We start from the raw sequence: 27,521 nt of genomic DNA, 5'->3' as shown, positions 1-27,521 counted from the left end.
TGATTTAGCTATTCCTCCAGTGACGGACCTTTATATTGACAGAGTTTTGCAATCACAAACAGTGATGCAAAGATTAGCCATGTTTATTGTGTGAACATATCTGTCAAGGTCCTGTATGTGGAATTGCCTGGTCTAAGAATATGTACATTTAAATATTTTCATAGATACCACCAGCTTGCCCTCCTCACACCAATTTATACTCCCAACAACACACATGAGCTAACCTGCTTCCTATCTTCTATTTGATTGATGTTATTAATAATGGTAGTTTTTACTAAACTGCTAAGTGGACAAGAGTATACCTCTGTGTTCTTTCATGTGTCTGCGGATGACTGAGGCTGCATACCTGTTCTTGTCTGTTAGCCATTCGTATTTCTGCAGCTAAGAATTGCCTGCATTTAGTCTTGGCAATAGCTACACGGGGCCTCTGAACTTGAGCCAATATGATCCGGCCTGACCATGTGCTCACAGAATTGCCTTCACTTCTTTGGGTTGTACTTTGCATATACAAAGGTTCTCTCCAGCATTAAGATTTTATGTTTGGACTTATTTTAGTCACACTTGGGCTGAGGTACACACTTTGTGTACCGTATGCTGTCCACTGTCCCATTTAGATGGTAAGAATGTGCCCTGCTGTGATTGGGTACCATTCTTGAGGGCCTGCTCTGGGCTAGGTATCATATGGAGGGCTTATAGACCAATTTCATTTAGTCCCCATGCCTTATGTGGTAGGTGCTGTTATTATCCCCATTTTACAAATGGGAAAACAGAGGCACAGAGGTGTGAAGTGATTTTCCCAAGATTGCATAGCTATTACCTCGGATTTGGTCCTAGGTTTGCTACCTGACATCTGAAGCCAAAACTCTTTCATTAGTTTCATTTATCTTTATTTATTTAATTTATTTTTTTGAGGTGGGGGAGAGGCAGAGGGAGAGAGAGAACCTCAAGCAGGCTCCACACCCTGAGACATGACCTGGACACGGGGCTCCATCCCACGACCCTGAGATCATGACCTGAGCCAAAATCAAGAGTCAGACACTTAACCAACTGAACCACCCAGACATCAGCATATCTTGCCTCAAATACTTCAGTATATATATATCATTAACCAGACTTCAATATTTGTTTACAGTTCTTTTTTCTGTTGAGTGAATATTTCACACAATGAAATGCACAAATCGTATGTGTGCTATTTGATAACTGTTGACAAACGTATACACCTGTCAACCCAAATCCCTATCAAGATAATGTAATATGAACATCACTCCAGAAAGTTCCCTCATGCCCTTTTTCAGGCAATTCCCACCCCTACCCCCATCCTCACCATCCAGAGGTAATCAGTGTTCTGCTTTTTTTCACCAAAGCTTAGTTTTATCTGTACACATCTTCCGTGGCTTACAGTGGCTTTACCTCCTTCCTGCTAAACCCTCTTAACTTGAAAATACCATAAGTCGAAATGCATTTAATACATCTAACTTACCGAACATCATAGATCAGCCTAGCCTACCTTAAATGTGCTCAGAACACTAGTATTAGCCTACGGTTGGGCAAAATCATCTAGCACAAAGCCCATTTTAGGATTAAGTATTGAATATCTCATGCAATTGATCGCACACTGTGCATGCACAAAGTGAAGACAGAATGGTATAGCATGGGTATAGAATGGCTGTAAGCGTATTGGTTGTTTACCCTTGTGATCGCGTGGCTTGCCGCCACTGCCTGGCTCATGGAGAGCCTCTTACTGCATATTGCTAGGTCAGGAAAAGATCCAAATTCAAAACGTGAAGTCTGAGTTCTACTGAATGCAAATTGCTTTCACATATGCATATCATAAAGTAAAAAAAATTGTTAAGTTGAACCATTGTAAGGCAGGGACCGTCTGTACTAGAACTTCATATAAATAGTACCATACCAGTATGTACTCTGTTGTCAAAGCCTTCTTTTGCTGTCACTTGACATAATGTTTTTGAGATTCATCCCTGTGTGTATCAGTAGTTGCTTCCTTTTTCTTGCCGAGTAGTATTCCATTGTATGAGTATGTAAATTGTTTCTCCTGTTGATGAACTGATAGATGCATATTTGAGTCAAATGGTCTTTGCCCTCAAGATGCTTTCTGTCTTAAAGTAATAAGGCATCTGAATTGACCAAGTTGATTGTACTTTGCTTTGATTTGGGGAGCAGCAGGGTCAAGATGATGTAGGTACATACCCTAATTTATATACATACCTTTCCTCCACGTACAATTAGGAAAGGCCTCCTGGAGTAGGGTGAGGGGAGAAAGGCAGAGACGGAGGTCAGATATCTGTAAGGTTCCCTTCGCTGGAGAGGGTAAGAGGTGAATGAATGAAGAGCCCAGAATGAAGAGTGGGAAGGTGCTGATGTCATCGCTGCTAGAGTCTTTGGACCTGAGGACAGGAGATGCTGAAAGATCCAAGGTCTACAGGAAGGTGATGGAGCCCCGTGCCTGGCAGGGTGGGCTCTGAGGAGCAGAGGACAGCAACACCTGCATGGGGGTCTGACCCTGGACAGCGAAGTTGCAGGTGGCTCCAGACAGGTGGCACAGGAGAAAACCCAGGTCACAGCCAGGCAGTTGTAGGGATGACAGTGGGGAAGGGGTACCTTGTGAGCTGTGTGCATGACTTTGGCAGGACAGGGGTGCCAAGGGGAGGGCTGAAATGGACTCAGTCTCCAAAGGCTCCAGGGTTGGGATGAGAGGGGTAACTTTGGCAGAAAGTTAATAAATGACTTGTGTCCACAAGAGACTTAGATATTTGGAATTTTCGAGCTAGAAGAGCCCTAGATCCTCCAGTCCAACCTTGAGCAAAGTGACAGGCTCAAGGTCCCCTAGCGATTTGTTGGCAGATCCGGGCCTAGATGGCGGCCCCACTAACCTTGCCGGCAGTGGCTGCCCTCCTCCCCCATGCTGTTGCTCTAGCCGTAACCGCGTGTGGTTCCTGCCCGCCTCAATGGCAGTGAGGGGCAAGCCTTGGCCAAGACAGGGATTTCCATGAAATTACTTCTCAGGGACCTTTCCAGCCCAAAGATTCTAGAATTCTGGGGCCTGTTTTCCGTTGATACTGCTCAGATGTCTAGCCCCCGGCAAAGAGCCAGGATTGGGTAAGGATTGCAGAGTAAGAACTGAAGACCAAAAGAGGTGTCTTGGTGGGATAGTGTGGTAGGCAGTTGGATTCTCATGGTTGGGCTGAGGCTGAGGCCAAGAGACTCAGTTGTCCCCTTCCAGTCGCCAGGGTGGGTTTCTTTCTTCATTTCCCATACAGCTGCCTTTGGAGCCATCTTCTAAATCAGCCCCCTTTTAAATATATATAGAGAGAGAGAAAGAGAAAATGCGAGCATGGGGGCAGGGTGGGTAGGGGGAGAGGAAGAGAGAGAATCTTAAGCAGACCCCGTGTTGAGTCTGGAGCCAGGACTCCACCCCACAACCCTGAGATCATGACCTGAGCCACAATCAAGAGTCGGATGCTTAACCGACTGAGCCACCCAGGTGCCCCTAAATCAGCCTTTTAAGACAGTGCAGGAAGTGATGGGTGAGGGCAGTGACCACCAGAAGATCCCATGTCCTGGTATATGGTAGGTCTGTGCCACACCCCATCAGTATTCAGGAGGAGAGAGAGAGAGAGAGACTCCCCAGGTCAAAATAGAGCCCTGAAGAGAGGAGGCCTGCTGTCAGGTTCTCCCCCACCCCAAATCAGTCCAGACTCAGCTGGACAGGGCTGCCCCTGGCTTCGCACTTCTTGGACCCTAGATTTCCTGTCTTCCTACTCCCAGGTACTGTGCATGGAGCATTTTGAACCAAAAAGTTCAGAGGGAACTTTGTTTTACTAGGTAGAAATGGGTCAGAGGGGGCAAGGGGTGCCTGTTAGGTCCACAGGGAGCTAGTAACTGGGCCAGATTCCCCACTTCTTTGGATATGCTCTATAATTAAAGATTTCTCTAGAATTGCACTGCCCAGTTCAATAGCCAGTAGCTGTTGAATACTTGAAATGTAGTTAGTCTGAATTAAGATGTGCTCTGAGTATAAAAATCACACCGGATTTTGCAGACTTAATATGGAAAAGAGAATGTAAAATATGTCAATATTTTTCATGTAGATTACATGATAATATCTTGGATCTATTTATATGAAAGTATATCATTAAAGCTAATCTCACCTGTTTCTTTTTACCTTTTTTAGTGTGGCTGCTAGAAAATTTTAAATCACACCTATGACTTGAATTGTATTTCTGTGAAGAGCGCTACTCTAGGAAGGATACACTGATATCTCAGGAGCCACGTGGGTCAGGGTGCTGGGCGAGGAGGAGGCAGTCAGGGCCACCAGGACCCTTGGGAGTTCCTGGCCTTGATGTCTTCCTAGGCATTGTATCAGGGCCAGGGGTCCCTCTCAGTAGGTTGGGGAGCCTGGAGGGCCTTGCTTGGTCGTGGCGGTGGGGTACACAGACAGGAAAGTCCTCTCCAGGGCCTTGCAAAAGGTCATTGCTGGAAGGAGTGCGCTTGTTGGTCCTGTATCTCGAACTCAGAGGGGGAGGCCTTCTTAGGGAGAGAAGAAATTGCACTTAATTTCTAATTAGGTGGTATGGCCTACTTCTACTCCTTGTTCCCTGCTGGTTAGAACTTGTTCCCTGGCTTGAACTGCACCCCCACCGGGTCTTTCTCAGTCCTGTCCCGAAGCGGGTGCGCGCTGGGGTAGGAGCAGGCTGGCACCGTGAGTGCAGGTGCCCCGGACCTCCCTTGTCTCTCGGGCTGCCACAGCTTTCTTCCCGAGGCTATATTTAGTTGTTGGTCTGGGGAAAAGGATATGAGTTTAGGATCCTGTTTATCCAGCAGACCCCACCCCCACCTCTCAGCTGTCTGTCCTCTGTTCAGTCTGGAACTTTCCCTTCCCTCCCTGCTTCACTTGGGGTGCCAAGGCCCCAGAGAGGAAACAGTACTTGCCGGCGCTGAGCCGTGGGACAACTAACATATACTTAATTTTCTGCGCCTTGTTTTCTCATTTGTAGAGATAATGACACTTGCCTTGCAGGGATGCTGTGGGGCGCAAACAAGAGTGTGGGTAACGCGCCTGGCAAGTGGAAATCACGAAAATGCGGGTTGGTGCCTTGAGGTCTTCTGTCAGGCAGTGGCTAAGGCTGCTTCTGTGTCCCTTTCCTTCTTCCTGTGTGTTGAATCTTTTTTTTTTTTTTTATTTGACAGAGAGAGAGACAGCGAGAGAGGGAACACAAGCAGGGGGAGTGGGAGAGGGAGAAGCAGGCTTCCCGCCGAGCAGGGAGCCCGATGCGGGTCTCGATCCCAGGACCCTGGGATCAATGACCTGAGCCGAAGGCAGATGCTTAACGACTGAGCCACCCAGGCGCCCCCTCTGTGTTGAATCTTACTTAAGTCAGGCCCCAGGTCGGCTTGATGGCACCCTCCTGCCAGGAGGTCAGAGCTCCTGGGAGCCACCGCGGTGCACACCTATCAGGGATGAAAGGCGATGACAGACTTTGGAGTCTGCGCTTTTACAACCTTATCGAAACCTCAAGTTTCCTTATTTGTAAAATGGGGGTAATCACAGACCTTCCCATAGCAGTGTTATGAGGATTAACTTAACAGAGACGGTATTGTATCAAGCCGAGCACCTGGCACAGAGTAAGCCCCCTCTCAGTGAAGGGGAGCTGTGCTCATTAGTTGGCCTTGTCTGGACTGGAGACACAGGAAGAGGCTCTGCTCGAATCATCTTTCTCTCTCTCTCTGCTTCTGTTTGCAGCAGCAAGGTGGGGTACGAGGGCCCTGTGCTAAGCACCCGTGATCCTCCGGGGGTGCCCCCCCCAAAAGCAGTACCCCACCATGTTTAACCTAATGAAGAAAGATAAGGACAAAGATGGTGGGCGGAAGGAGAAGAAGGAGAAGAAGGAGAAGAAGGAGCGGATGTCGGCAGCGGAGCTGCGGAGCCTGGAGGAGATGAGCCTGCGTCGCGGATTCTTCAATCTGAACCGCGCCTCCAAGCGTGAGTCCAAGACACGCCTGGAAATCTCCAACCCCATCCCCATCAAGGTGGCCAGTGGCTCCGACCTGCACCTGACCGACATCGACTCCGACAGCAACAGGGGCAGTGTCATCCTGGACTCGGGCCACCTGAGCACCGCCAGCTCCAGCGATGACCTCAAGGGCGAGGAAGGCAGCTTCCGCGGCTCTGTGCTGCAGCGGGCAGCCAAGTTCGGCTCCCTGGCCAAGCAGAACTCACAGATGATTGTCAAACGCTTCTCCTTCTCCCAGCGGAGCCGGGATGAGAGCGCCTCAGAAACCTCCACCCCCTCCGAGCACTCTGCGGCCCCATCCCCGCAGGTGGAGGTGAGGACTCTCGAGGGACAGCTGGTGCAGCATCCTGGCTCAGGCCTCCCTCGGCCAGGGCCCCGCTCCCGAGTCCCTGAGCTGGTGACTAAAAGGTTCCCGGCTGACCTGCGCTTGCCTCCCGTGGTGCCCTTGCCGCCGCCCGCCCTCCGGGAGCTGGAGCTGCAGCGGAGGCCCACTGGAGACTTCGGCTTCTCCCTGCGCCGCACGACCATGCTGGATCGGGGCCCCGAGGGCCAGGTCTACCGGAGGGTGGTTCACTTCGCTGAGCCCGGCGCAGGCACCAAGGACCTGGCCCTGGGGTTGGTGCCGGGTGACCGTCTGGTGGAGATTAACGGGCACAACGTGGAGAGCAAGTCCAGGGATGAGATCGTGGAGATGATCCGGCAGTCTGGGGACAGCGTGCGGCTCAAGGTGCAACCCATTCCAGAGCTCAGCGAGCTGAGCCGGAGCTGGTTGCGGAGTGGCGACGGACCCCGCAGGGAACCAGCTGATGTGAGTGTCCCCCTGGGCAGCTGGGCGGGAGCAGTGATTGGGAATTGTGCTTGGGTAGATGAAAGCGGTACCCGGGAGCAGTGAAGTCGCGCCACTCCTTGGCCCCAGGGACAACTGGCCTGGCCTGCTGGGAGGAGCGACCTTAGCATGGGGTGGTCCATGGTGAAACAGGCTTCAGGATACAAGGGTGAAGGGTTTGGGCACCATGTTTCCTGAGCCCTAAATCGGGGCACGGAGGCTCACGCTTGCCACTTCAGATGAGAGACAGTCTGGACTACTAGTCCAGCCCGGCATCTGGACTAAACTAGAGAATTGCCATGTTATTTAGGCATTAGACTTGAAAGAAAAAGATAAATTATTTCAAATCAGGGCTGTCATGGAACATCTGGGCTGTGCGGCTGTTTTGCTAGCTCTTGGGTAAGATGACTTCAGACCTCCTCTTGTCCTTGAATGAGGAGTTGAATAGGAGGTAAGGTTGCAGAGATAAGCAGAGGCCGGATCATGGAGGACCTTGTAAGTCACGACAGGGGTTTAGATTTTTGTCCCAGTGAAACGGGACCATTGTAGGGTTTGAAGCGGGGGAGTGACTGGACCTGATTTATACAGATCACCTGGGCTCTAAGAGTCTTTATTACCTCTCCTGGGGGAAGAAAACACCTGGAAACGTAACATATCTAGCCTACAGAAATAGTAAGACCTGACTGTCCCTGAGACCCCAGCTGTTATCCTGCCCACACAAAACGGCAGTGGAAGGGGTGACATAGGGGCAGAAAAGGTTTAGATTCTATGTATGAGAGGGTTTCCAGGGGATCAGTGATCTCTAACCCCAGGGGTCTTTTGATAGGGTGGCACCGTATCAGTTTGGAATGTTCCACCTGGAGACAGAACATGAAGGACAGGTTGGCCTCTGGCCATCCCTATCTCCTAGCTGCGGGTTTTAGGATTGTGGCTATCTGACCCAGTGCACAGCCTGGCCAGCACCTTTCAGCACTAAGTGGCTGGCCAGATGTGTCAAAGTCAGAAGTGGGAGGAAACGCTAAGGAAGCAGGCAGAGTCCTGGTGCTAGCTTTCTCCCCGGGAGGGGAAGCGGATGCTCAGATGGTGGCTCAGCCTAGCGGCATGGAGGGCCCGGAGGGCCTGGGAGCGTCAGGGTCAGAGTCTGGCAGGAAGCACTGGCGGTGGGTTCCAGACCTTCCTTTACCCTGAGCCCGGTGGAGGTCAGCCAGTTTTGCTAGTCAGGAAGGGGTAGTGAGTGGGAGGGAGCCTGGTGTGGAATCCAGGGCAGGACCTGGACTCATTTATTCCAGAAACTCACATAGAGCACCTACTGCGTGTCAGTCACTGGAGTAGACTGAGCTCAGGGAACCACGGTGTGGAGGGAGTGGTCTTTATCTCAGAGCCAAAGCCCCATACGATGTTGCCATGTCTGTCTACTTCTCCCAAGCTAATGTTATTTTTAACAGACGGAATTTTCTTCTTCAAGAATGAATCCCCTGGGGGGGTTGTTGCCAGCTCCCTGCTGAACCACAGCACAGGCCTCTGGGGGGCCCTGGGCCTGGCATCCCAGATGCTATTTCGTTTTCTCTTTATAGCCTAGGGATCATCCTGGCATCTCATATTTCTCAGCCACTCTCCCTTGCCCACGGGCTGCTGCCCCTCCCTCCCTGGGGAAGGGGATGGTTCAGCTTTGGAGGCGCTGGTAGAGTCCACGTTCCAGCTAGAGCTGGTATCCCTGAGATGCTGGCTTGCTTTAGCCCCCGTGGGGCAAGCCCAGCGGTGCCCAGAGGACTTCTTCCCCAGGCTGATGCCTAGGGGATCTGGCAGGGGACACACAGCAAGCTCCATCCTCATGAGTCTCCAAGAGCCATCTGAGAGAACAGTGAGAAGCATAGGGCTGCGGAAGCCCCGCATCTTTTCCTCCCTGGCAGGTGGCAGGGACTCAGGCCACAGCAGAGAGGAGCAGAGTGGGCCCCGCATCCCGGCCTCCTGGGACAGACCCGAGGCTGGTGTGGGAGCGCTGCGGCCTCTACCGCAGCTCTCTTCCTCCATCTCCTCCTCTTCCTCCCACTCCCACTCCGGCTTCTTTTCTTGGCAGCGGTTCTCAGCTCAGTTCCATGCCAAGAAGAGTCTTTCCACTTCCTCGAGGCTCCTGGGCGGGGTACCCTGACAACTCTGGCCCCACGAGGACGGCTCCTGGCGGCCACCCTGCCCATCAGGTCATCCATCAACTGTGTCCACACATTGTCCGTCCCCAGGGAACTCTGAGGGAACCGGCTGGCCATCTCTTCTCTCGGCACACGGATGGAGACCAGGCCTCATGGCTCCTTTCCATGGCCTGTTCAGAAGGCCCCAGGGAGAGACAGCCCCTCGCGTTTCCTTCTCAGATGATGCATGTCCAGAATGCGTGGCTCACACCTTCATGTGTCCCTGTAGCTGCTGGCAAGATCCCACTGGGAGTAGGGGTGAGCCACAGTAGGAGGATAGACATGGAGCCCCAATAGAAACTGGGAGAGGCAGCTCTTCTTCCGCTATCTTCTATTCCACTCCACTCATTAAACAGACATTTGTTGAGCACCAACTGTGTGCTAGATCCTGGGAGCCAGCAGTGAGCAGGACATAGCCCCAGCCCCTGGGAACTCATAGTCTAGCGGAAGAGATAGTCAGGTAGCAGATGACAGTGCCATTTGAGGAGCTCCCCCACAGGGGCCAGTATGGGGTCCCAGGGAACACAGAGGAGGGACTGGAAGTCCAGCCTTGGGAGTGATCACAGGGAGAGCTGCTGTCCGGGTGGGAGATGAATGCAGGGGAGGCAGGAGGAAGGGGAAGGCTGTGAGAGACACAGACCAAGACCGGGAAGTTGGAGAGAGAATGACACATTGTGGGGGCAGGGGCGGGTAAGGCTGGGGGGACAGTGCGTGGGGAATGAGGATTGAGAGAAGCAGCAGAAGAGGCCAGCAGGGGACAGGTCACGAAGGCCCTTGTGAGCCAGCCTAAGGAATGTGAACTTCAACCAAAGGGCAAGAAGCTGTTTAATCAGGGAGTGATAGGAACAGATTTTAGAAAATCTCTCTGGCTGCTCGTGGGGAATGCTTCTGGGTGTAGCAAGGGCGGCTGTGGGGAAAATAGTGAGGGCCCTGTCATTGTCATCCTAGTGGAATGGAGGCCCGCACTTGAGTACAGCAGTGGAGATGGAGAGAGATTTCAGACGTGACTGACTGGTGTGGGGGATGGAGGAGAGGAGAGCCAAGTGGGATGTCAGCTTTGGAGGAAGATGCTAAGTTCCTTCCTTGGCTCCTCAGGGAAAGTGTTTTAGGGTATTTGGTTTTGGATCAGTTACTCTTAAATTGTCTAAAGGCAAAGCATTCCCTGAGTCTGGTGAGATGAAAGGGGGTGTTGGTACAGACGAGGATCTTAAAACCCCAGTTGGATCAAAATTCCTTTCTCCCGCGCCATGAATCTGAGTGGGAAAGTCAAGGGCCCACTGAGAAGGACAAGGGCCTGGGAGAGAAGAGAGCCAGTCCTTTCCATTTGTATCCTCAGCGGGCCCATCACAGGGAGTAAGGGTGTAGGATGTTTCTGCTAAGCCCAGAAAAGCCCACCTGCTAACCCCCAGCTGATGTGGTTGTCCCCCTGCCACCAAGAGCTAGCCTGCAGGGGAGCTCTGCCCAGAAAGCTCCGTTTCCCTGAGTTTCCGAAGTTATTGTGGGAGGGGTGAGGTGGGGGTTTCCAGGAAGGCACCCACCCCCTGCCAGTCAGGCCTGCTTCCTCGGGCTCTATGTGGAGCTGTCAGGCCTTTCCCGGAGATCTGTGATACAGTTTCTTCTCCCTTTGGCCGTGGGGTTTGTACTCAAAGGCTCTAGGGCTATGAGGTTCCTTAAGAGGTTGTCACGTCTGTGTAAACCACCTTTCGTAGATTTCGGTAGGTAGTCAATGCCTAGGATGATGATTAGTACATTTCCCTCTGCCCCGTCTCTAAAGGCATCCAGGGAAGGTAATTTTGCTGCTTCCTTAATTAACCCACCCTGATGTGCTTTCCCATCGTTGCTCCTGGTAAGGTTTTCTTTCCAAGGGGAACTCGTGATGCTTTTATTCCGACCCTTTCCCTGTAGCCCTGTCCTCAGAGACAGCCAGGAAGACCTGGCATGCTGGGCGCTCCCTAGCTTTTCCCAGCATCTCAGGCCCGCAGATGGGACACCAGTGGCCTGAAAGGAGACCGGCGGTTTGGGGTTGCCTGCATCTGGGAGAAGAGCGGGGGCCCCTATGCCAGGAAGCCCTAGACCCCTGGACAGAAGCTGTATGAGCCTCACCAACCTCGTTCCCGGGCCCCTGGGGACTTTCAGGAGTAGGATCTGCGGGATACCAAGGAGAGACAGAAAATTGGCCTGTTCCAGGTCTGCCAGGCCAGCTTCTGAGCAATGGGCTTCCCCTGGGGCTTCTGGTGATGGTGGAGCTGCTGGGTGCTGCCTGGGCTCAGTGTTTTAGAACACCTCTGTTCCTAATGGTACTTCCAATAATCCTCGGACGGGGTTTTTGGGTTTTGTTTGTTTGAAACAGAAAATTCTTACTTCATGTTTTCCAAAGCTTTAGGCACTTCTGACATCAATCTCACCATGTGAGATCTTTGACCTGGGGGCTCAGGGTAGAACCCAAACTCAGTTCTTTTGGTGATGAGGTGGCCAGTGGGGACGTGTTGAGGGCGTGAGAGCTGGTGGGTGAAAGGTCTTTGGGAGCATCTTGGGGATTATCTATCCTGGATTAGTGGGGTGCATGGGACCAGCAGGATAGCATGGTGGACAGGGTCATTTCTATTCCGCTAGGTCTCCCTTCTCTGTCCTCAGTGGCACATTCTGCCTTCTTCCCGATGAGCTGCTAGACGGACGGCAGCCCCAGAGTGCCCTGGCCACCCAGTCTGTGGGTGGTGGGCACGGTGCCCAGGCCACATTGAGCTGGGTGTGGGTACATGTCATGGTCATTGGTTGTTTTCGCAGGCACTGCTTGGAGCCCTGGTGTGGGGGCAGGGCCTTGGTTTGAGGTGGCCTGCACTGGCCCCTTCCTGCTCTGGAGAGGCCCCCCCGGGGCCCACCCTGCTACCCTTGGCCACCCCGTCCTCTGCTCCCTTCTAATCTCTTATTTACGTTGAAATGGTTCTGGAAAATACCAGATATGCAAACACCCAGACTGGGGGTGGGTGAGGAGTGGGGTGAAGGGGGGTGTGTGGCGGGTGGGAGCACAAGTATTTTAAAAATGCTGCAGATCTCTACAGTGTTTCCCAGAAACCACAAGCACGCGGTCCGCCTGCCAGCAGCGCTCCCCGCCACCCCAACACCGCGGAGCTGCTGGGGCTGGAGGTGGAGAGCTGCGTCGGTGGGGGTGGGCGCTGGCGACCCAGCTGGGGAGCCCCCTCCCCGGCCCCCGGGGCTGCCTGGCGCCTCCATTGTCAGTCCTGGGCAGCGGGTATGGATGTGCCCCAGGCTTCCAGCAGCACTGGGGGCGCCCACCGTGCCAGACAGCCGCTGAGAAGGAGTGGGGTCTTCATGGCTCCCCACCTCCTGCCGTGCAGTTTGCTGGTGGTGGGGGGTGGGGGAGACCAGCTCAGAGTCCGGCGTGCTGTTTGGCAGCCGCTTCTGTTCTGTTAAATACAGGGGACAGTGTCAGCAAAGCTTATTTTTTCAGTTGTTGGCTCCAGTTTGGTTGGGAAACTATTTCCTCTGACCTGGGTCCCCACTCTGGCTGCCTTAGTCTCCCGCCATAGGTTTCTCAGAATCAGGGCATGACAGTCTCCCCTGGCAAGGCTCAGCCCGGCCGCTTCGCAGGACTCTGGGGTGGGGAAGCAGGTAGGGTGTTTGTCCCAGGGTGGCTCATAGCACATGCATGGCTCCCTAGGTGGTGTTTAATTGATCCGGTAAAGATTCAGCTGAACGGGGGCGCCTGGGTGGCTCAGTCGTTAAGCGTCTGCCTTCGGCTCAGGTCATGATCCCAGGGTCCTGGGATCGGGCTCCCTGCTCAGCGGGAAGCCTGCTTCTCCCTCTCCCACTCCCCCTGCTTGTGTTCCCTCTCTCACTGTCTCTCTCTCTGTCAAATAAATTAATTAAAAAAAAAAAAGATTCAGCTCAACAGAAATGCCTTGGGGGCAGGGCATGGGAGCTGACAGCCAGGGTGAGGATCATGGCTAGCGTTCACTCTACGGTAGGCACTGCTCTAGCTGTTTGACACATACTAACTCATTTAATGTGCCCAACAACCCTTTGAAATAGGTAGTGCAATAGTCTACCGGATCACGGAGAGGTTAAGGGTAAGTCTCTGGCCGAAGGTTTCAAGGTTATTTAAAGTTACTTGTCAGGAGTTGAATTTGGGGCATCAGCTCCTTGCCCTCCAGGAGTGCGCTGAATAAGGTAGGGGAACGCAGTATCTGGGTACCCTTGTAAACCCACTGGCCGGCCCATGGCCTCTGTCCTATCAGCCTCTCCTCCAGAAGGGGAAGGGAAGCGAGGAGTGACTCTTGTTCTGTGGATGGTGAGCAACAGAAGGGTGTGTCGGCTGCTCTTTCTGTCCACAAGATTAGCCAGAGGAAGCGAGCCCACATGGCAACAGGTGGGATTTAATCGGATGGGAGCCGGGAGAGGGACTGGGAAGCATGGCTGAGGAAAGCCTTAGGAAAAGAAGCAGCATCTGTCTCGGCAGTGTTTGGGGGTGGTCCCTTGAGGGTGGTGCAGGGGCACACACTTTGCCCGTTACTCATCTCTCCTACTAGACCCTGGGGGGCGAGGATGGTGCCCCTGGCCTGTTTGGCCCTTACCGACACGCTCGTACGGACCTCTGCAGTACTTGGGGTGGCAGGATCCCCAGAGAGTCACCTCTGACTGAGAATATGTCCTCTTCTGTTGCATGGGGGCTGCACATTCTTTTTTTTTTTTTTTTTTTAAGATTTTATTTATTTATTTATGTGACAGTGAGAGAGAGACAGCGAGAGAGGGAACACAAGCAGGGGGAGTGGGAGAGGGAGAAGCGGGCTTCCTGCCGAGCAGGGAGCCCAACGCGGGGCTCGATCCCAGGACCCCGGGATCATGACCCGAGTCGCAAGCAGACACTTAACGACTGAGGCACCCAGGCGCCCCAGGGCTGTACGTTCTTGCTTCCTAGTGCACACTGTGGGGAGAAGGTGAGGAGCACTGGCCTGGCGGAGGGCCTCGCAGGTAGTGGGTGTGCAACGAAGAGTTCTCATTGGCTTCTACCATTGAGTCCCTGCTGTTCCTTATGTCTGTCATGCTTTTCCTTGCGTATCCTCATGCCCTCATACACATTGGCCCAGTTTGAATGTGCTTCCTCAGGGAAGCCTTCCCTGACCCTCTGAGTTGTCACCTCCTTGTCTTTCATAACAGTCATTAAGGCTGTCGTTAATTAGTTATCTTATTTCTCCAGCGCTGAAGGGCTTCGTGATAGTTGTTGGATGTTTGTTGAAGGAAAGAAGATGGTTTTCTGCTCAGGAACTGGTTTCCCATTCTCTCTGCATGGTTTTCCTCATTTACCTCAGTTTTGGTTCCTAGAACCCTCCCCCTCCCCGACTCAACTAGGTGACTTGTCTGCAGTACCTGTCCCACCTTCATCCCCAGACCCTGCTTCATCTGTCCTTGGGCACTCAGCATCCCCCACAGGAATGGAGGAGACATGGGCTCTAGGCATCCAGGAGCAGGTCGTGGGATGGCCTGCCTCCTGGCCCCGCACTGGCGTCTTTGGGAAGGCCCCGGGCTTGGGTGAGAAGCAGATTTGGGGTTATACGGGGGTCACACAGTGTGTAGCCCAGGGGACCTGGGAGCAATGTGCTTGTTGTCCTGGCTGCAGGTCTCTGAGGGAGGAGGATGTGGCCCAGCAGGGCTCACGGCTCCCTCTTTCCTTCGGTTGCTTTCCTGCTCTGCCTGCGTGCTGGAATGTCAGCAGGCTGGGAATTTTCACAGCAAAGATTTTTCCCAGTCAGAGCAATGGATTCCAGCTGGAGCCCGGGGACAGCTCCCACATGGGCAGCGGCTGCCAGAGAGGGCCAGGGTACTTGCTAGGGCACCCCAACTGCTCTGCTCTTGGGGCCGAGGCCCCACTCCCATCCTCCATGGGAAATGCAAACATCTGTCTCTCCACTGGGTCAGGCAGAACCTGGGCTTCAGGAGCTGTGGAGCTCAGGAGAGGCAGTGGGAGGCCTTGGGCACCAGAAACTCTCCCTCAGTGAGGAAAGAACGTGGCTGGCCATATCCCACAAGCCTCCCTTCCTCCCCCGGTGAGTGAGTCAGGAAGGAGAGCTGCCTTGGATTCCATCTTCAGGTGGGGCTGTGGCTGCCAGACCCAGGTTCTCTGGCCTGTGGGGGCCACCCAGCCCTGCTGACTGTGTCACCCTTATCTGTCCCCTCTCAGTGGGCCCCATAATGCCTCCAAGGCCTGGTTCCCTCTCTTAGTGACCCTTCCGGCCTCTGTGCCCTTTGCCCCTTGATCTCAGTTCTGCTGGCCCCTCCCTTCCACTCCCATTTCTGCAAGGAGCTGACTCACTTCCTCTCTCCCTCCCCAGCTTCTCTCACTGTCAGGCCCTATGGCGTACAGGGTACCCACAGGGAGGGGAGATTTCTCATAGGGTGCTTCCTAGGCTCTTTTTCCTGGCAGTAAGACTGAGGCTGCCCCTGGCTCTGGGCAGAAGAAGGCTGGGAGATGGGGGTGGGGGGAGGGGGGCATGACTCTGGGCTGTAGGAAGGCCGGATGTGAATGGCCCTGGAGCCTTGGCACAATCGAGGTGGGATGTCAGGAAGCCTTGAAGAGCACCTGCCCCATGTCACCCTGTGGGCTCGGTTCTGTGGAGGAGAAAGGCTGAAGATGCCATCCCTGTGACCAGGAGGCCTGTGCTTTCTCTAGAACAGAAGACATCTGCAAAGAGATAGGTCTCAGCCCAGGATGGCATGGGCTAGAGGCCAAGCAGTGACGGCGCTGTCAGGCAGCATGAGACAGTCATGACTCTCTGTGACACCCAGTTTCATGCCCAGCCCCATCTCACCATGGAGAAAGTGTCTGCAGATTCCAGTGGCGCCTTCCAGGGAGAGGGTGAGGAGCAGGGTCTGATACTGTCTCCCAGCTGGTTTTTCCTGCTGGGAGCCCTCGTCCTGCCTCTCCCGGCCTGCGCCTCTCTCATCCATGGACTGGTCTGGTTGTGGAACCCATTGCAGAAGCTGGCTTAGAACAGTGGAAGGTTTCCTCCTGGCATTGTCTAGCTTGCCATCCTTGGAGCCATCTAGACTGGGGAAGCCTGAGGGCCTGGCACTTTAGGCACTGGGGACTTAGCTTGTGCTGGGCCTGGCACAGCCTGGGATCCTCCCCTGCAGGGGGCCTCGGTTACCTAAAGGGCACAGACACCGGGTAAGGTCGAGTCCCCAACTCACTTGGCCATGCATCAAGTTCAATAGACACTGAAAGGAAACTGGGCCTACTGCCTGAGGAGCCCGGGGGACTGTTGTGGGCTGTCTTCCTAGAATCAAGCGACCAGCAAACATTCCTGTTCCCCTTAGCATGGGCGGCCTGCCGTGATCCTGCTTCTGGCCTCAGGATTTCTGGACCATGACGGGTGTTTCTTGTTTAAATGAGGTTGGGGGTGGCAGGCTGGAATAAGGCCTAGGCGTAGCGACGTTGAGGGGTACCCACCCGCCTGACCACCCCACCCAGAATACTCTCACCCTCTCTGGCAGGAGGTGCACCACCCCCTACAGGCACGCAGGTGCCTGTCTGCGTTCCTCTTCTAGAGCTTCTTTATTGCTCCCTGCCACCACCCCCGTCACTACCTGGCCTTGCCCTATGGCGCAGAACCAGGCTCTGTGACAGGACACGCAATTTGCAAATGGCTTGGGACACACACACACATACCCTGCAGAATTTAGCCTGGGTGTCTTTTTCTCCCAGACGCTTCCAAAGCATTTCTGCCACCAGCTTCGAATCCTTCTAACTGGCCTTCCCCTTCTCTGTGCAGACCAGAGGACTTGGTGTCCGGGGCAGGGCATGGCAGAATTTTCTGGCTCCCATCAAGGCCTTAACACACCGGTTTTCAGGTCTCTCTGAAAGAGGGACCCATGCTATAAAGGGTCCCCTCTCTCCCTCCCTACTCATTCTCTTCAAAAATCTGAAAACTGCAGATCTTATTGTTGCTATAGGAACAGATGCTTGGCAAATATGAAGTTGGATGGAAGGGCTGGTTTTGGCTGTAGGAACTGCTTTCAGCTCATTCGGGGAGGAGAAGGAGGCAGGCAGCACAGGCAGAAGGGCCCACAGATGGGAAGATGCAGATGATGATGTATATGTTGGTAGTACACTGGGGTATATTGGGTACAACATGGACGTTGGAGCTGGACCCCTGGGTTCAAATCCTGACTCTGCTACTTACTATCTGTGTGACCTTGGGCAAATGATTTAATTTCTCTGTGCCTCACTTTCCTCCTCTGTAAAATAATAATAATACTTTATTATAAGGTTGTTTTAAGGATTAAATGAATCAATACCCGTAAATCACTTAGAATAGCGTTATCCTCATCATTAATCTGTCTGTAAGGTGCTGGGAGGTACTTGGTGCCCGGGAGCTTGATGGGCCATCTGCCCAGGAATGCCACAGGCCTGTTACTGACTCAGCTCTGCTGCTGGGGGCAGGGGGGCGGGAGGGGGGCGGTGCGGGGCACTTTACTCTTGTCCCCAGAATGGTGCTTTTCCCCAAAGGGCCCTCCAGGTGAAGACAGGGAAATAAGACCCAGATTGGTCCCCACGTTTACTCAGAGCCACATGACAGGCTCAGAGTTTGTCCAAACTAGTTTGTAGTTCGATGCATCTTTAAAATTGTGCTCCTTTTCCCATGACTGCCTCCAGTCAGATTCTTGGCCGATGCCAACTTTGGAATACCAGGCTTCTTTCTACCCATTTGTTTTCCAGTGGGACAGACTTCTGCACTTTTTGGTGGTCTCTCTAAAACAGCATTTTGTTTCTTCATGCCCGTCTTGCTTCTGGATTAGGGTGAAGCAGGAACTGAGGCCAGAATGCGAGGCACAGAACAGAGAGGCAGCCCCGACCGTACCCTTTCCTGGGTCTGTTCTCTGCTCCTTCATCACACATATGAGCTCACCCAAACACTCCCACTTGGATTTTCTAAGTACTGTGGCAAAACCTTTCATATGAAGCACCCTGTGAGAGACTGGTAGCTGTCAGATCCATGTCCTTCCTGTTCCCTTGTTCCTCCATGGATCCAGGGCTGGGGGAGCTTGTTTGGGCCTCTCTAGCATGGCGAGCACACCCGGAAGTCCTTTCTCCACCATGTCCTCCTCCCCCTCTTCCTCATTTGGTTCCTCCAGAGAGTGACGCAGGGAGGTGGCCAGTTACGGTCCCCATTGCCCCATGGGCAGAACTCCTGGCATGCTGCTCAGAACGAGGCTTTGTTGGCCTTATTTGCCCTTGACAGTTCAGGGTTCTGCTGGGACGTCTTTCTCTGAGAGCCCTAACATCAGATGAGTCCGGCATCGAGTGGTGTGGGGAAGCCCTCAGGCCACTACATTCCAGATGTCTTACCCATGCATGGTCCAGAGACGCTGCAGAAACAAGGAACGATTGTGTGGCACTAAGGGGCTTTCTCCCAGGCCTGGGATGCCTTGGAGTGAGGGCTGGCTTCCATTCAGCTTTGCCTTTTAAGCCCCTCTGCATCTGGCTTCTGCTCCCTGGCTAGTTGTTAAATTGTGGCTTAGTGGTGGCCCCCTTCCCCACTTCTTTCTGAGGCCTAGGGTTCAAGGCAAGGCACAGGGGGACAGGAGCCTCGACAGACTCTGGGGCAGGGGGTGGGAGAGAACAGCAGGGGGTCAGGGGCAACACCTGAGGGAGTCTTCGGCAAGGATGACCAGGACAAGCTGAAAAGGGGACTCTCTAGATCAGACCTGTCCAATAGGACACTCGGCCAAGACGGAAATGTTCCAGTCTGTGCTTTCCAACTTGGTAGCCATTTAGCCATATGTGGCTACTGAGCACCTAACATGTGGCTGGCATGACTGAGGAACTGAACCTTTAAAAAAAAAAATTTCTTTTGTTTGAATTTAATCAGAAGTATTCCCATTGTTTCGATTTAACTTAAATTTAAGTAGCCACACATGGCTAGTGCTTACTGCATTGAACAGTGCAGCGCCAGATAGCTCTCGGAAAAAAAATGGTGGGGTGCTCTTGAAGGCTTCTCTCCTCTTGCAGTCCCCCTGGTGAGGCTGGGGATAGTGGCATTTTCCCTTCCTCTCAAGAAGGAAGGCTTGTCCTCTCTGGCAATTTCTACGCTTCACCAACTCTGGAATCCTGATGCCCCAGGGCCGACAGGTCCCTGGCTATGTGCCTCCACAACTGGGGCAGCGCTTCCCCACCTTGCCAAGCATGTTTTCTGCCCAGCCTTGTAACACAGGTGCTCACACGCCCCAGTGGATTTGGCCAAGGCTGTTAATGTGGAGGTGGTAGGTTGGTAGGAAAAGGAGAAGCTTTTGCTTCACCCTTCCTACTTCTATGGAGATTGAGTTTGAGCTTTATTTTTAAAGGGTTCTAGAAACAGGCCCAATCAGGGCCTCCAGAGGTGAACACACAGATCCTCAAATGTGTATTGAGTGTCCAGTGTTTGGAGGAACCCGAGGCTTGTCTAAAGCAGCCTCCCTGACTCTGAAAATAAGCACCACAGGTTTCCAGTTCTCACACCCAGGAACACCTTACTGTTGTTTTATTTAAATTCGTGTGGCTGACCCTTAAACTAGCTGTCCTTTTTTTTTCTTCTCTGGAAATAGAAAAGAGTTGTCGTTTATGTGAAAAAGAGAACAATAGTTCATTATGCTTATTCTCTCATGTCTGCCAGAGGGGGTTGGGGATGGGAATATTGTGTATGTGGTACATTTGGTAGACTCAGAAGTGAACCAAGTCTGGGTGGGATTTGGGCAGGGGTCTGGAGGATTTTGTCAAGGCCCGCCCTTGGCTTTGGGCCTTGTGGGAGCTTGGCGAAGCAGAGGCAGTTTGGAAATCCCCAGGGGCCATGAGGAAATCCCCCGCAGCTGAGAGTCCTCGGGGAGCAGCAGACCTACTGGAGTGGTCTCTGCAGGCAGCCAGGATCTGACTCTGAGGGGACAGACTCCTAGTCTTAGCAGAGAGGACGAGCCCAGATGTCACCACTTGGCTCTGTGCCCCTGAGATGTGGTGTCACCAGGCTCTGAGCAAACCCTTGAGTGTGCTAAGGCAGGGGCTGGGGGGAGTGCCGAGCCCTAAGCCTCAGTGATAGTGGGGGCAGTGATCTGGGGCACCCCCCCTTCCCCCGACTTTCCTAGACTGCTAGTCCCAGACCTCCTCCCAGCACACAGGTTCCAAGCGTCCCCGAGTCTTCTGTTTATTCAGTTATTCATTCACTCATCCCTTTTATTCCATCAGTAAGCATTTATTGAGTGCCCACTATATGCAGGGGCTGTCTGGGGTTGGGGGGAAGGAGCGGTAATTAAAACAAAGGCGGCGCCGAGCTCAGCGCTGCCCCTTCTCGCCGTACCCTTCCAGGATAAAGCGAGAGGCCATCTTGCCGCGGCAGCCCCCTTGGTCTCGAGCTCCCGGGGGACGCCTCTTGGGGGCGTGGCCTGGACGCCAGCCCTCGGAGGTGAAATCCCGCGGCTTCGGCGGCCGGGGCGGGCGAGAAGGGGGCGGCCGCCCTCTGCCGGGCTCCGGAGGCGCTGCAGGGCGGGTGCGTCCTGTGGCTCCGGGCGCACTGCGCCTGTGCGGGAGCTGGCCCCTCCCCGGCTCCGCCCCTGCGTCAGCCGGCTGGTGGGCCGGGACCGGAAGCGCGGCTGGGGCTCGGGCCTGGGGCTGACCCGGCTCCCACCCGCCGAGACCGCCGGCTCCCACGGGCCACGGCCGTCGATCGCTTCGGGGACAGGAATGTCTGGGTCCAGCCCTGGGCTTGCACTTTTCATCACCCCCCTGAAACGACGCATGCCCCCTAACTTTCCTAAATAAGGAGTTCTATTAATGACATTTTATACATTGCAAATTAGTAATTATAGAAACACTATATGATAAGTATCCATCCACGGCTTTATTTTTTTTTTTTTTAAGATTTTATTTATTTATTTGACAGAGAGAGACACAGCGAGAGAGGGAACACAAGCAGGGGGAGCGGGAGAGGGAGAAGCAGGCCCCCCCCGCCGAGCAGGGAGCCCGATGTGGAGCTCGATCCCAGCACCCTGGGATCATGACCGAGCCGAAGGCAGACGCTTAAAGACTGAGCCACCCAGGCGCCCCCATCCATGCCTTTTTTTAAAGGAGTTTTGATTTAAAGAGAATCTAGAGAGACAAAGGGTCAGAGGAGTATTCTTTTAAGATGTTAAGTAGAACGCCAGGTTCAATGTTTTTCAAGCTATCTCCTTCTGAATCAGCCTCCATCTGACATTCCTGTTTTGGATAGTGGCTTCAGACTGTTCTCTTGAAATCTTGACAGCTTGAAACCTTGGAGGCTTTAGATCTTCCCGACCGCCACCCCTCCCCCATCTTCGTGCCCATTTCATAGCCTCTCCTGTAGCCACCAAGTCTCTGTCTTGCATCACCTTCTCTTCCAACTGCCAGAATAGGGCAGACCCCCCCCCCCCCACACACACATCTTTCCTCTAGCCATCATCTTGACTTCCAATGGTCTTTCAGCTTCCAGCCTCCTTTGCTTCCCAGCATCCTTCTGTTAGATCAGCATTCCTAAAGCCTGGGTTTAATCATGCCCCTTCACTCTCCAGAAACCTGCTATGACTCCCACTGTTTTCCAGGCAGGAGGCAGAGTGGAAGGAGCAGGGCTCTGGAGTCAGAATGACTAGAGTCCTCACCCTGGCCTTGCCAATCACTATCTGTGTGGTTGCAGGCAAGTTATTTAACCTCTGTTAAGCCTCAGTTTCCCAAACCACCATTCCTCTTTCGCAGCACTCACCTCTCAGGGTTTTGTGAGGAAAACAAGTTGCGCTGTCACTGACCTGTGGCTAGTGCTCAGAATGTGCCTACTTTGTCCTTAGGCTGCTTACCTCACTTTTGTCCTCAGGTACCGCCCTTTCAGTTGCAAGTGACGGAGCCCAGCTGACCTGGTTTAAAAAGAAGAAACGCGTGGGCTCAAACATCTGAAACATGCAGCGGGTAGAACTGGTTATAGGCTCAGCTTTATCTAGAACGCAGGCCTTTTCTGTCTCTCAGTTCATTTTCCGTACTGGCTTGGTCCTCAGACAAATGGTGGCAAAATGGCATAGCACCAGGTTCAGGTCTTGTGGGAAAAGAAGGGCGATTCTTTTTATTTATTTATTTGACAGAGAGAGTCACAGCTAGAAAGGGAACACAAGCAGGGGGAGTGGGAGAGGAAGAAGCAGGCTTCCCACGGAGCAGGGAGCCCGATGCGGGGCTCGATCCCAGGACCCTGGGATCATGACCTGAGCCGAAGGCAGACGCTTTAACCACCCAGGCGCCCTAAGAAGTGTGATTCTTTCAATAATTTCCATTTCATTCTATGGCCTTGATACTGATTGGGTCATATGCCTTCCATGAACTAATCCCTACAGTCCAGGTATATGACACACTCATGGGCCAGACTCAAGTCCTGTGCTGGGGTAGGTCCCCAGGGGGAAATTGGGGTGCTGTAAGCAGAGGATGGAGGAATGGATCGTGGGCAGCTGAAACCACACCTGTCCGCTGTGGCATGATCTGGCCCCACTGACCTTTCCAGCTTTGTCTCTCTTTATTTACCTATCTGTGTCCTACACTTCGTCCAGTTTCATGCTTTCCCAACTCCTTGCCTTCTATTATTCTAGTCCTTTACCCTGGAATTCCCTTCCTCCCTCCTCTCTAATTCTTTGGGTACATTTGTTATCTCTTCTTCGGGTCTGTATGTTTGCTGAGGCCAGGGACTATGTCTGCTTCATCTTGTTTTAATTGCTCGCTCACTCATGTATCGAGCACTGTCTCTGAGCAGGGCCCAGTGCTAGGTGGGTGCAGGGGACAACCGTGGACAACAAACATACCACCTCTGCCTCAAGAAGCTCATAGTCTAGTTGTGAGGAGACAGAAAAAGAAGCAGGCATTGTGCTTCCCCACAGTGTTCACCTTGAGGTATTGCACATGACTTCTAGGTGAGTATGGGAATGACTTCCTTCACTCCTCAGAGCCTCCTGTGTAGACACCCCGCGGTGCTTAGCCACCCTGCCGGGCCCGGTCACAGAGCTAAGGACCTCTCACTCACCGCACACCACCACCAACGTGGGAGAGCAGAGTAGCTGAAGTTGTGACTGTATCTGGATATCCCTTTTTTCCCTATTGTGTCCCACCCAGTGTATCTCACGGTACCTTTCAGAGGTTTAGTTAAATCCGGTGGATACTTACTGAGCACCTACTGTGTGCCTAGTGACTTTCAAATCTAAATCCATATAGTATCTATGCAGATTCCATTGTATCTAGCAGAGCTCGGTATTAGGTATACAAAAGAACTGCCATGTGTATGTGGTGATATCTAGGTGTAGACAGTGAGGACCGTGGTTTTTGATAATAATTTAATCACTACCTACAGTTTGCCAGGCCTAATGCCAGGTGCTTTACGTCTACTATCTCTTTAAATTCTCACAACCCCGTAAAGTAGGTATACCATTATAAGGCAAGACACTGGAAACTCTGAGAAGCTGAATAACTTTCCCTTAGGTCAGACAGCAAGAAAGAAGCCGAGCTGGGATTCAGACCCAGGTGTGCCTGACTGCGAGTCTGACTGCGAGTCTGAGAGTCTGAGTGCAGGTGTGTGCTCTTTCCACTATGTCACCAGGCAGGCCTTGGGGTCTAGGGAAGGCTTAATAAAGGAGGTGAGACTTGAGATGGACCTTGACAGATGGGAGGGTTGGGCAAGGGAGAGAGGCATTTACTTATAAAGTAAATACTCTGGTGGTGATTAGGGCAGGGACGTGGGAAGATCTATCTCCCTGAGAAAGTGAGAGCAAGGCGTGCTGGGGAGAGGGAGATGGAGGGAGAAGGGGAAAGGGAAATGGCAGGAGGCAGGCCCCGGGGGCTGGGGGTGGGCTGGCTGGGAGTGACTGCTTGGCCCCCTGGGGTCATAGGTTGGGCTTACTGGAGACACGGGCCAGGCCCTGAGGCAACACCAACCTTTGGGCAGCAGAGGGACTGTGTGTGTGGCTGTGTGTGATGCTGAATGAGTGGCCAGGGCCTCAGGTTTCCCCTCTGAATGACGAGGCTTGCCCTTGTCACCGAGGGAAGCAGATGATCTCCATCAGTAACACGAGTCAACTCAGAGACAGAACTGACAGGATCTAGTCGTCTGAATAGAAAAGAGGAGTGGACCCACACATGGTGACTAATAATTCAGAACAAGACTCTGAGGGTAAAGTGACACCTTGGTCACCCAGAAGTCATCTTCCAGAGTACTGCTGAATGGAAGGTGGGCCTAGAAGGCCCTCAGGCAGCTGAAACAGAGGACAGTAAGTCTGTGGGTGAAAACCCAGGCCATTTGCTCACCGGAGAGTGGCTCTCTGGTAATCTACTTGCTCTCCTCTGGACTCTGTGACAACAGGCTTGGTTATCTGGTTTTCTAGCCTTTGGCAAAAACTGCTTATTTGAAGGAAGTGAGACTACTGGGGACAGGCCCCCTCTGACAGGCGGAGTGACAGCTGATGGCCCGACAGGGGAGGGGACAAGAGAATTAAGCAGATACACGGACACAGAGGGCATCTGGCCTTCCCAACATGGGCCTGGAGTGAGGCTGCAGGTTGCTGCAGTGCCTAGGACAGGGCTGGTGGCCTTTGAGAGTGGCCAGGGGCATTAAGTAGGACAGGAGCCAGGCTGGGAGGTCCAGAGTCCTCACAGGGGGGATAATGTGCCCCCCAGTACATCCAGGATGGAAACGAGGTGGGTTCAAAAGAGGAAGCTCAGAATTGGAGATGTTTGAGATGGGTTCAGAGTGTTTTACTTAGAGGAGAATCTATAAAATGTCTATTTTTATGATTTATAAATTAGTCATAGGATTTAGAAAACTACTTAAAATAGAAAATATTTTGCCTCTTCAAGGGGATAGTCTTCAGTTACCTGGAAATGTTGCTTATGATGCTTTTCTTCCCCCTGCCCATGATCACAGATAGATAATAATAGTTAAAACTATTGAAAACTTTCTTTTTCAGATAAGTTTATTGAAAACTTTTGTGTTAGACACGGTTCCTGGAGCAAGCACTAATTCATTTGATGCCTACAATAACCTGGTGGTAGGTACTATTACTGCCCGCCTTGTACAGCTGACGAAATCACAGTTCAGTTCAGCTGTGTGGCTTACCGCATGGACAAGCGACGATTGAACCAGGCTGGCTGGACCGGGAGGTCTCTCTGTTGACCACGGTACACCACGAGTAATTCCTTTACAGCAGCGGCTCTCCAAATCACCTGGAGGGCTGGCTGAAACACAGGTGCTAGGCCCCATCTCCAGAGTTTCTGAATCAGTAGGTCTGGAGCGGGGAGGGGTTGTTGGTCTGGGGACCGCACTTTGAGAACCAAACCCTTTCACTCACTGAGATTTTACCGGTCACATACTGGCCATGCCGAAGAGTCACTGCGGGCAGAACCCTCGTTTTGCAGATGCGTAAGTCACAGGCCCGTGGTCATACAGCGAAGTCCTTCCTTCATTCACTCATTCATTCATTCATTTATTCAGGCACTCAGTGATTTAACAAAGGATTTAACCTCTGCTCCAGGCCTTATGCTGCCTTCAAATTGAGCAGTGCTCAACGTTGGCTATTTATAAGAATCACCTGGGGGGAGCTCTTATGAATCCTAGTGCCCAGCCTTCCCTCCTGGACCAATTAAATCAGAGACTAGGGGGAAGGGATGGGATTCAGGCATCAGTATTTTTGGAGTCCCACGGGGGATTTCAGTCTGCAGCCGAGGTTGGCACCAATGTGTCAAGAAAGCCCCGGGGATGTGAAGATCTCTGACACAGCACATGCCCCGGAAGGGCCAGACCATCTCCCTGGGAAGACACATCGGTGCCTAGAAAGCCGAGGCAGGAGCCCCATATCCTCATGGCCACGTGTGGTTCTGCCTGTATGGTGTGGGGGGGGTGGGGCACGCAGCGCTGGGCTTCGGTCCTCTCAGGCAGTGCTTACCAACCTTTTCTCAGAGAAAGTCATGGTGTTTACAGGACCCACCGGGCTCACAAGACTGGCGGGGTGGTAGGCCTGGGGGTCTCCAGCCACCCTCGTTGGACACTGATTGGGCGACAGCTCTGTTCCAGGCCTTCCCACCCCCCCCACCCCCCCTTTTGTTTTCCTGGAGAGGAAAAGACAGGCCAGCTTCCTTCTTTCTGCAGAGCTGACAGCTTCTGAGACAGCTTCAAAAGGCCTCTTTTGGCTCCTTCCCACCTGCCCCTGGCTCCCATTTCAGCCTCTTTGGGGGGGTCCCCAGCCCCGATCTGGGCATCCCGTGGTACTCCCCGAAGAGCAGGGACGGGCTTTCTCTTCACGAGGAGCACTGGCTTGTTACAGCAGCCCTTGCTCATTGGCCAGACACCACAATTTCCTCTGCAGGGCCAGGGCCCACCCACCACACCCTCCTCTGCCTGCGCAGTCTCTGGCTGTGTGGGGTGAGGGATGTACACACAGAAAGTGCAGTTGATTCCTTGCATGTCCTCACTGGCTTTCCGGCGAGGCAGCCCCAGTGGGCCTCAGACGGATCGTGTGGGGCTCTATGCCTGCCAGACTCGTCCAGGATGGCTGCGTGGCTGCTATTTGGGCATAGCGTGCAGCAGGCCCTGTGTATCGGATTGGATGTGACGTTAGTGGTTTCCTTGGCCTCTGCCGCAGTAATTAGATGGCTGGGGTGAGCTTATGATTTGTGTGTTCTCCAGAACACTGCTGTGATTGAGTGTTCATGCATGATGGTGCACTTGTGTGTGCGTGTGTGTGTGTGTCTGTGTGCGTGTGTGTGTGTGTGTGAACGCGCATGTGCTTGTCTTAATCCTGGCCTGTGGGGCCGGGGGCTGCAGGTCTCAAATTCCTCTGCTATTTTTAGGGGCCATATCAGCTCAGCTGTCCAGGAGCCCGGGTGTGTGTCAGGAGGAAAAGTCCCACCCTCCCTGTCCCTTGCCCCTAACCCTCCCACACCTCCTGCCCCCCACCCGTGCCCTCACTCTCCGTGCCTCCTCTTCCCCTTCCCCACGCGCTGTGTTACCCTCTCCATCCCGGTGTACCTGGTACTGCAGTCCTGGAGGCCACTCACTGTCTGGGACCGGCTCCCCAGGGTTGGGCAGCTGCGGCCCTGGCGGGAGGGGCCTGGGGAGCGGGAGGGGAACAGGGGCGGGGCTGCAGCCAGTGCTATTTTGAGCTGCTAACGGAGCAGCATCGGAGAGGAGACTCCTTACTCCTGGTTGCTCCAGGCCAGGCCATGCGGGTGAGTGTTCCTCTGACCCCCAACCCCGGAAATGTCCCCGGCTCCTCATGCCGGTTCCTCCTTTCCGAAAGGAGGGGCCTTTTTCTTATTTCCCCAGATGTGGCTGAAGGAGGGGGGAGGTGCCTTGGGGCCCCTCTCTGAGCTTCTTGGTGGGGAGGGAATCATCCAGCTCAGGCAGCCTCCCAATACCTCAGAGGCAAGGCCCTCCTGGGCCTGACTCATGACTTTGGGAGTTT

At 53.3% G+C, this 27,521-nt stretch overlaps 1 protein-coding gene across 22 annotated transcripts in view; it reads left to right on the top strand.

The window, feature by feature from the left end:
- The window catches only part of MYO18A (myosin XVIIIA), a 102,949-nt gene that overhangs the window by 5,091 nt on the left and 70,337 nt on the right, over window positions 1-27,521 (top strand). For 16 of the 22 annotated variants that reach the window (XM_081805497.1, XM_081805496.1, XM_081805491.1 and 13 more), the window contains exon 2: window positions 5,762-6,840. In XM_081805497.1, coding sequence (XP_081661623.1) covers window positions 5,842-6,840 — 999 coding nt within the window. In that variant the 5' untranslated portion in view covers window positions 5,762-5,841. Of the gene's footprint in view, window positions 1-5,761; window positions 6,841-27,127; window positions 27,286-27,521 lie in introns of those variants that run through there. The other 6 variants (XM_081805476.1, XM_081805479.1, XM_081805493.1 and 3 more) reach the window with 5 other exon arrangements.

Source organism: Leptonychotes weddellii, chromosome 15 (assembly GCF_054177405.1).
Source record: "Leptonychotes weddellii isolate Sample4059 chromosome 15, ASM5417740v2, whole genome shotgun sequence".
Taxonomy (NCBI): Eukaryota; Metazoa; Chordata; class Mammalia; order Carnivora; family Phocidae; genus Leptonychotes; species Leptonychotes weddellii.
The sequence above is the reverse complement of the archived record's forward strand: the minus strand, read 5'-3'. Positions and strand labels throughout refer to the sequence as shown.